This window comes from Cyphomyrmex costatus, unplaced genomic scaffold (genome assembly GCF_001594065.2).
Source record: "Cyphomyrmex costatus isolate MS0001 unplaced genomic scaffold, Ccosl1.0 scaffold347, whole genome shotgun sequence".
Taxonomy (NCBI): Eukaryota; Metazoa; Arthropoda; class Insecta; order Hymenoptera; family Formicidae; genus Cyphomyrmex; species Cyphomyrmex costatus.
Window position 1 is genome coordinate 49,209 of NW_017277632.1, and position 10,186 is coordinate 59,394.

General features: G+C 30.3%; 1 protein-coding gene across 1 annotated transcript; it reads right to left on the reverse strand.

Moving 5' to 3' along the window:
• Window positions 1-1,082: 1,082 nt before the first annotated feature.
• Window positions 1,083-8,149, reverse strand: LOC108776248 (uncharacterized). Its single transcript, XM_018542803.1, has 5 exons — window positions 7,984-8,149; window positions 7,729-7,881; window positions 2,553-2,797; window positions 1,902-2,177; window positions 1,083-1,721 (listed from the first exon to the last, which is right to left on the reverse strand). The coding sequence occupies exons 1-5, from the start codon at window positions 8,147-8,149 to the stop codon at window positions 1,083-1,085; spliced, it is 1,479 nt and encodes a 492-aa protein (XP_018398305.1).
• Between the last annotated feature and the right edge of the window lie 2,037 nt (window positions 8,150-10,186).

The window sequence follows — 10,186 nt, forward strand, 5'->3', positions numbered from 1 at the left end:
AGTGACTTTTTGGTTTTTGTTTTTTGATATCAAAACTGTGATTTTCTTTTGGGTTATAATTACAGTTAACTTCATGAAGTTGAGAACTTGATAAAGTTTCGAACATCTTGTTTGATTGATTCTGAAAATCACAGCAATGATATAAAGTTAAAAAATTTTACACTTTGGAGTTATTGTTTTAATTCAATGCATACGCGCGCCTGTTTTTATTAATTAATTATTTTCAGGGATATTGAATATGCTTTTAATCTATTGTAATGATATGAGAATGTTTATTTGCATATTCACGCGGTGCACGTACATATATAAATACACATATGCAAAACAAATGCACAACACACTTACATATACACTTTTACAATAAATTTTAGGCAATCAATATTCTTAAAAAATAATGATCAATAAAATTTAAAAATTATAAAAGTTAAATATACCTCCCAGGTCAATAATGAGCTATATTAGTTGTTAATATTAAACAAATTTATTACAATCGATAAAATTAGCGCAGAACGTTTCGACTTTACAAAGTCATCCTCAGCTGCAATAAAATTCCCACTCAAATTAAACCGTTTACATGTCACAGACGCAACAACAAATAAAAATTATAAAACATTGTAAATTCTCTAATAAATATAAAAATTAAATCCTCAACAGTCGCAAACTTTCATATAACAATACAATCGCTCCAATATTCGATGGCGGTAGTCAATTTACTTAAACGATGAAAAAACCTGTTATAATCCATTCTTCGTTTATATGCGAGAAAGATTAATCCCATGAAATTTCCAATCCGTTAGTCAAAATTAAAGAGCACAGAGCCCATATATGGATATCAAGTCATCAAATTCTATATGTAGGTTGAAACTGTATAAATCAAAAAAATTGACAATGAAACAACTGCAAAAACAAACCAAAAATTGAACACTTACATTATAAAAGAAGATAATTATTCACTAAATTTGCAAGTCAGATTATACACATCTTAACTATATGAAAAGTAATGTACAAATGATAACGTTTATGAGTTTAGAAAGTCAAAGTGGTTGATATTTATTATTATTATTTATTATTATTGATTATTGTCATTGTTTATTGTCACCAATACGTTCCAGCAAATGTACATATACATCGTCAAGAGATTCGGTATCCTTCTTTAAATTTATTCCATTTAATTGTTCTTTAATATGTAAAGTCTCTGAGATTAGTCTCTTATTATAATTAGGTTCATAATCCATAATTTTAGTATTGTTCCAATCAAATTCATGATTACATTGTAAAATATGGTTAGTTAGTACCGAATGTCTAGACTGCTCAAGCTTTTTATTATTCATATGTTCTTTAATTCTTGTGCTCAATTTCCTTTTAGTTTGTCCCACATAGGTTATATCACAATTTTTACATGGGATCTTGTATACAACATTATTATTGCTAGCTATTTCTTTTTTATCTTTGAGTGTTTTTATAAACATATCTAACTTATTCAAGCATCTGTAACCTATCTTGTAAAGAGATTTATTAAACATGTTCGTAACTGCATGTGTTATACCTTGTATAAACGGAAGTACCATATATTTCTTTTTTACATTATTGTTATTATTGGAATTGTCATTAATTGTGTTATTGGAATTGTCATTAATTGTGGACACAATCTTTTTGGATTGAATCAAGTTTTTTATTCTTCTGTTGAAATATTTAAAGATGAAATCTATAGGATATCCATTCTGTAAAAGTATTGTAATGCACTGTTCTAAATTTTTTTGTTGAAATTCAGGATGTGATAATAAAATCGCTCTGTCCACAAGGCTATATATAGTGCCTATTTTGTGACAAATAGGATGATTTGATAAAAACGACAGATATCTGCCCGAAAAAGTCTTTTTATGAAACCAATCAAGTTTTACAATTCCATCCTCCACAATTAATAACAAATCCAAAAAGCTGATCATATGGTTTTGTTCAAATTCTACTGTAAATTGCAACCGTCTATGTATGTTGTTAAAGGTGTCTTTAATAACTTCAATTTTATCCTCAGGTGCTGCCAAAATTATATCATCCACATATCGAAAATAAAAAGTACAACAGAAATTAAGTGAATTTAAAGCTTTCTCTTCAATGTCCCGTAATACTAAATCAGCTATAATCGGGGATAAAGGTGAACCCATAGGGGTTCCAAAGGTCTGCTTGTATATGATATTATTAAATTTAAAAAAAGTAGAAGAAAGAACAAACATTACAGCATCAATGAATTCATTTTTCGGGATAGTTATTTTTTGTTCTATAAAATCCCATCTTTTGTTTATGCTGTCCATTGCCAAATCATGAGGGATGTTAGTGAACAAAGATATTACGTCAAGAGATATTACTGTGTCAAACACATTAATTTTTTTGTTAGATAATAGTTTGTATAACTCAAAACTATTTGGAGCCCCCCGTGGGTTAATAGGAATGTTACTCGATATGATCCGATGCAAAAATGCAGCCAAATCATACAAAGCAGTATTAATTGAAGATACTATTATACGCAATGGATAATTATCTTTGTGAATCTTTACCAGTCCATATGCTAGAGGAAGATTTGAGTCCGAGGACCTAAGACGCAATTGAGTTGTTTCAGAAATGTAATCCTGTTCCTTCCATTTTTTTAACATAGTGTTTAAATTTTTTTCCAATGATTTCATAGGATCTTTTTTTACTACTATGTATGTGTTTTTGTCATTAAGCATATCTTCCATTTTTTTGATGTAATCCTTTTTATCTAAAGCAACCGTAACATTGCCCTTGTCAGCTTTAGTGAAAACTATATTAGGATTATTTTTACAAAATTCAAACGTTTTTTTATAATTATTCATAACCTGTTTTTCATTAAAATTGATAGTGTTATTAATTAAGAAATTTTCAAGTTTAGGAACAAGTCCGGTCCGAATCTTACTTTTACATGCATCATTAAAAATACGATTGTTATATTCTACATTTTTTATGAATTCATGTATCGTATGCTTTTTGTTAACAACTGGTGGAAGACTGAAATTGTTACCTAATTGTAACAAACAGGAAACAGTAGGAGGTATAACTGCATCAGACAAGTTTAAGAACCATTTCTCATTCAGAGTTTCTAACGGGTTGTTACTTGTATCACAAAACTGTTCAGGTTTCAAGACAATATTAAACGTTTCAACCCAGTTATTATTTTTTTCACTATTTTCAAAAGGAATTAAAGAGTATTCTAATGTTCCATGGCTATCTCCTTGGACATAATATTTGGTAGGTGTGACAGATGTTATTAATTCATTATTATATTTGTTCATAAGTCCGTTAAACTTATTCTTATGCAAGTTAAATTGTTTGCAGTTATAATTATTGAAGGATATGTAAAAATGGTTTTGTATGTCCATCCAAATGTAGAAAGGAAGAGAATTAGACAACTGTCCGTCAATCAATGTTAAGGATCTGTATAACTGATCCAGAAACCGATGTAAATCAAAAATTTCAATGACCATCAGCCCACTTGTTAAATTCTTAATCAACCTATTAAACTTCATGTTGGATTTATAATGATTCAAATTTAATTTTATCCTATACAAGCGTGACAAATGTGTTGGAACAATACCTGAGGATTTACAAGTTTTTAAAAAATGTAGTTGTGATTTAATTCTAATAAACCTATAGTTCAAATCTATCCATCGCTTCAATAAATCGCCCACATGTCTGCCGAAAGTATCATAGACAAAACAAAAATTAAACCGATGTAACTTAAAATAATTAATTCCCCCACGCATTTTTAGACCAGCGTATAACCAAATTAATAAATATTATCAGCTCATATAAAATCAAAAATTATAAAAGTTAAATATACCTCCCAGGTCAATAATGAGCTATATTAGTTGTTAATATTAAACAAATTTATTACAATCGATAAAATTAGCGCAGAACGTTTCGACTTTACAAAGTCATCCTCAGCTGCAATAAAATTCCCACTCAAATTAAACCGTTTACATGTCACAGACGCAACAATAAAATTTAATAAAAAAATATTGAATAAGTTAATTTTCTTATTAGTATTAGGTCGCTTCTCGCCCTGATGAAGTGAACTGCAATGTTCACGAAACGTTGGCATTTTAATATAGACACGGAGATAACTCACGAAATGGATAATTTTTGTATTATTTCCTTATTATATCGCAGTGCATTATAAGTATCTATTAATTACATTTAATTCTCTTTTCGTATCATCTATTGTGAAGTTTTTCGATATTATATTTTCTTTATGTTTGCTTGCTACATATATATTCTTATTAAGTATTTGTAAGTTTTGTATTACATCATTTGACATACTTTTTATTAGTGATAGTTTATCTGAAAATAAAAATAACTCAAGTTATATACTGTATACACAAATATTCACGCAAAATCATTTTACTCAAAATATTTCATCTTTGAGAAGGAAAAATCAAATATATAACCTTCAGAAAGGCAACGTAGTGCTCGTAATCTAGAGTTATCAAGTCTTAATTTCTTATTTTCTTTTTGTAGAATCATAATTTGATCTGTTAACGTTTCCTTAGAACATGTTTTATATGATTGCTTTGGACTTAAATCGTCCAAATTAATATTGTCTGAAACCTTCTAAAGAAAAGAAAATACTATAAATACTCGTTACTAATTATGTACATATTATCATATTATGCTACACAAAAAAATATTTGAAAAATATTTTCAAGGATACAGTACATTGAAAAAACTTTTTAAAAATCTACCAACCACAAAAACTATAAAATAATTTTTTTTACAATACTGTTTTTTTTACAATACTAGCGATAAAAACTGTGAATTTTTACGTATTTTAATTTACATATTATAAATAATGATAATCTATGCAATAAAAAGTATACAGATAAAAATTATTAATTGTTTAAGACTGATGATACAAGTAGATATACTTCAAATTTTTCATTGCTACATTTCCATCGTTCCTTAATTTCTAGATGTAATTTATTAGAAGTTACTTTTTTCAAGTTAAGGTGCGCTTGTTTCTAAAATATAAAATATGTATGAGTTTAATTGAAAAGATTAAAACACAAGAAATGTAGAATAGTGGTATTAATTAAAATAATTGCATGAAAATACCTTTTTAGAAGCGGCTCGCTTAGACTTTGATGAATGAACTGTCACTGTCACTAAGAGATCTTTTTTTAGCATTTTTGCGTTCTTTTTTTGATAAATCAATAAAACCGTATTTGATAAAATTACTTTCTTTTTGACGCATGTCAACCCATTCTGGAAAATATAAACAGTATTATACATATACATAGTGTACAAAATATTTATAAACTTAATTAAATGCATTAACACATAATTTTTATTTTAAGATAGATATTTACCATGACATATTTGATTACATTTGTAAAAATATGATTTTCAAAATGTTAATATATTTAGCTGTAAGTTTCCATGAAAAACCATTCGATTTGGTTTTTTAATACTATCATATGTCTTTGAAGACATAAAAACAAGGTAATGAACTAAAAAAGGATCTCATATACTAAGCGATCGAAGAGTCGTTATCAATTTTCTTAAAAAAGATATTTCCGGCGAATCAATTGTTCTAAATTCGTTAAATCAATTTGTACTGACAAGTGACAAAATGCATACAAATCTGGAAATCATAGTTAGGTTTTAATAAAGTCAACAGAATAAAAATCGACATTGGATTACAGTGCATGAATAACAGTCGTGTAAGTTCATAATGTATAATGAATAACACAGGTCAACATTTGATCTACGCGTGAATGCCGGAAGCGCATAGGTGCTGGTGGGGTTTTTGGGGTCGCTGATTACGATGAGAACGTCGGTTAATCTCCATCACGTCAGGTTCAAGTCATTTGAAGGTCAAGTGGAGAAAAAACCATCTGAAAAATATGTTTTTGAGCTCTCTGAATCTGAATCCGACTTTTAATTACACTTTGGATCTATCGGTAGAGGTTATTCAAGGTTATTATAAGACTTTTTGGGATAAAAAGTCAAGTACGATTCGAAAAATCTTAAAAACATTCATACATATGTTTTCGAGGCCAGCAAATCGGAATCTGAAGTCAGTTAACCTTCATAAGGTCAGGTTCAAGGTCATTTGAAGGTCAAGTGGAGGAAAAAAAATCGAACAAATCTGAAAAAGTTTGCGGGCAGTATACGACGAAAAAGAAATTCGCATTCTCAGAAGCATTGCAAAAAAAAAATATAATGAATGCTTTGCAATCGAAAGTGATTCTTTAGGGAATTGCTTTACTCCAAAAGCTACTAGACGCCGCAATATTTTGATGGGAAACAGGAGACAGATATTTTCTTCTCCGATGAAATGGAGAAAGCCATCAAATCACGCCTCTGATTGCTACTTCTGTTCAACTAATCTACTTGGTTATAATTTTCGGCTGTACCTTTATCGTCATGTCAGCCAATTCCCAAATGAATCACTTTTGATTGTAAAGCATTCATTATATTTTTTTTTGCAATATTTCTGAGAATGCGAATTTATTTTTAGTCGTATACTGCCCGCAAACAACACAAAAGATGTCCGGGTTGTTTCTGCAAGGACTTTGACTTGTAGCATTTGACTCTACAGAGGCCAAGTTTCCCACCAATGTAGAGCTACGGTCGCATGATGACGACGCCTGCGGGCCCGCTTTCCCACCCTGACCAGCCGCCGATACTGGGGTATCCCTCCCCTACATCGAAACATTTTTCTGTGTGGTTGCCATGACGGCATCAACGCCTTAACCCAGGCACTTCGCCGGATAGTGGCACAACTCCGTTGCTCACCGTCACCACGTGGAGGTGTCCTGGGTGCAACCACACATTAATTTGTTATTGTAATGCATTGAGATGTACAGAATTGTATAATATAAGTATTTAAAGTTAAAAATTTTTCCACCAAAAACCTTCATCCTGATATGATAAAACTTCAAGTGAAGGAAACCAAGGACACCTCGAAAACATACGTATGAATTTTTCCAGATGTGTTCGATGCCTTTTCCTCCACTTGACCTTCAAATGACCTTGAACCTGACCTTATGAAGGTTAACTGACTTCAGATTCCGATTTGCTGGCCTCGAAAACATATTCATGAATTTTTTCAGATTTTTCAGATGGTTTTTTCTCCACTTGACCTTCAAATGACTTGAACCTGACGTGATGGAGGTTAACCAACGTTCTCATCGTAATCAGCGACCCTAAAAACCCCACCAGCACCTATGCGCTTCCGGCGTTCACGCGTAGATCAAATGTTGACCTGTGTAATTAATTATTAATTGCTTTTACTAAATTAATTTTAGTGATAATAATTAATAACGATTTGAATATTAATGAATGTTAATAATTTTGAGAATCATATTTCTTTTTTTATCCATGACACTAGTAGAATAAGCATATAAATATTCACTGCATTACTTTATTAAGTATCTCAAAATCCTGTAAAATGAGTTTATTATTACGGAATAACGCTTTTAAAACTTTCAAGGACATCATTATTATATCACTAATTGTTAAATTATTATTCAAAATTTATGACAGAGTAAGTCTCGGTCCGCAATCTTGCTTTAAGAAGCCGTAAACCGTAAGCAGAAAGAGGTTAAGTAACATTAATTTCTGTTTTTATTTCTTTTTTCTTAAATAGATTAAACATGCGTACACACACAATTATCATATATAAATGTTTTTATTATTATAATTTTTAATTACCTCCAGAATCCAGAATCGTTACTGGATGAATTTCAAAATTCGCTTTTTGTAATTTTCTTTTTATTCTCGGCGATGAGCCAATTTCGACGTCTGTTGGCCAGTGCACTTTCACTACTTTTTGTTGTGCAATTACGTCGTTTAAAATGACGTTGTCTAAATCACACAATGCTTCAAAACATACAGCCACTTTATTCTCTTCGTTACAAAATTTGATCAAAACACACTTTTCTTCGTTAATTTCAAAATGTATTTTACCGTTATTATCCTTATCGCGATCGCATGAAATGCTTGAATTTGTCTCATGCATTGTGCTTTGTTGATCTTTTCCTTTGTATTTTTGTAAGCTATGTACTAATAAACGTGACAAAATGGTCGCGTACAGCAGACTCAACTGTTGTGCAACTGATTCGTGAGTGCTCATTGCTATTGATGTATTCTTTTAGATCATCCAATAGCAGCAATTGTTAACGGATTCGTTCCGCAACAGTTGAGTCTGAACCATGAGACACTTATGTGATTCACGTGCAATGAAACCTGGGCTGAGTTCAAAAATATCACCCAAGTGCCCTCATGTATCGTCTTATCCTTGTTGTCCACCCATGTTAAATAAGGATCGTGACTACACGGGGGGCACTCGGGTGATGTTCCTGAACGCAGCCTGAAGAGTAAAAGGGCGTGAGCATAAAAAGTGAACGCACCCCTGCATTGCTTTCAATTAGAAAATTGCACACATACGTAGACTTCATTATTAGTGCTTAAATATCATGAATAAAAATCAAAAACGAAGGAAAAAATATCTAAACGATGATGTCGATGAGAATAGCCGTGACAGTCGAGTACCGAGACAAACTGTACGAAACCGCTATGTCGCAATGCTTACTGATGATCATACGGCTACAATGGTATTTATATGTAAATAATATTCATTATTGCAATGATTACTTACTTAACTAACGTTAAAAAGATGTTATGTCTAATGCACTAAATTTTTTTTATATAAAATATTTTTTATTATAAACATTTTATATACTTTTTGTTTCATGTCAAATCGATTTAACCTTATTTGAATACTTTATAAATATTTTTATGTATGGCATGATTTGAAATTACCAAGAATATTTACATGAATATAGTGAATAATTTCTAAAGTAAATTCAAATTTTTTTATGTAAGCATTCAAGTATAAAGAATGAATTTAGAAAATTCTTCATTTAGTTCAGAAGACGTCACATTCATTTCAATACCATTTATAATTGGATTATTTTATAACTATAAGCGAACAAATTTCACAAAAATTTTTCTATAAATCTATATAGGAAAGAAACAGTAACAACATGGACCAAGAAGATTCGTCAGTTCTGGAAACCATTTCATTAGAAGCAGAAGTTAGTATCGATTCTAATCTGTAAGAATCAGATATATTATCTGATTCATCAGACATGTCTGAACATAAAAACAGCCTTCAAGTAAATGATTCGCTTGAAATCATGAAAATTGCAATTTATCACAATCGCAGAACCAAAGATATAAGAAAATGGACTGCAGGACTGCATGATTCTAAATAGTATTTAATTGTGGTCGATAATAATGAAAGAAAGGAACCGTGGAAGACGATCAATCTCTCTCATTCTCTCTCCCGTTACACCGTTGAATCGAAAGGCCGTCTTCTACAGTCCCTCTCTCTTGTATCCATCATTTTAACACATGCGGCTCGCGCAGTTCATTCTCTATGTCTTCAATCGCAACATGAAATCAGATAAAAGTAGTACTTTTTCTAAATAGTAATTTAATTTTTTAAAAATATGTTTATATTCAAAATAATAAACATAAAAATGGCATTGTAAGAGTCAGATAATGTTTATATTTACATTTTGAGTACACATATAAAAATGGGTATAAAATATTTTAATTTAATTTTGTTTATGTTTATCACTTGTACGGTCGTAGAAAGATTTTAATATTTTAATTTAAATTTTGTAAATATACATATAATAGAATATACCTACAAATAATACAAATTATAATCACGTAATTCCATTTTTAATTAAACCACAAAGAAATTTTTTAAATCTAAGAAATATTTTATAATTTAGGAAAGGATTACGATCAATAATGACGTACTTGATGAATCAATAAGTTGAAATCATGGAGTATTATTAAACAATTTAACTGACAGAGAATATAGCCACAATTCTGATTCAGATGATACATGTGCATCAATCAACGACAGCAGCAGTAATGATACAGATGTTATATTTCAGGGAGTTAATGTCTCTTTAAACAGTTCTCTAGAACAAGAAGACCATATTGATGAGTTTGTTTATCCTGAAGTACAACATGAGGTAAGCAAAAACCCAAATAATGTTAAATATCATTAAAAAGGCAGATTAGATATATGTAATTATAATTACGTGTTATTTCAGCCCCAGTTTCTATCAAGGATACCTTTGTATGATGG

Coding starts and splice junctions, on each gene's coding strand:
- LOC108776248 (XM_018542803.1), bottom strand. CDS start 8,149: ATGAGCACTCACGAATCAGTTGCACAACAGTTGAGTCTGCTGTACGCG. Junction 7,882..7,983: donor TCGCGATAAGGATAATAACG/GTAAAATACATT, acceptor TGTGTGATTTAG/ACAACGTCATTTTAAACGAC. Junction 1,722..1,901: donor TAATTGTGGAGGATGGAATT/GTAAAACTTGAT, acceptor ATACTTTTACAG/AATGGATATCCTATAGATTT.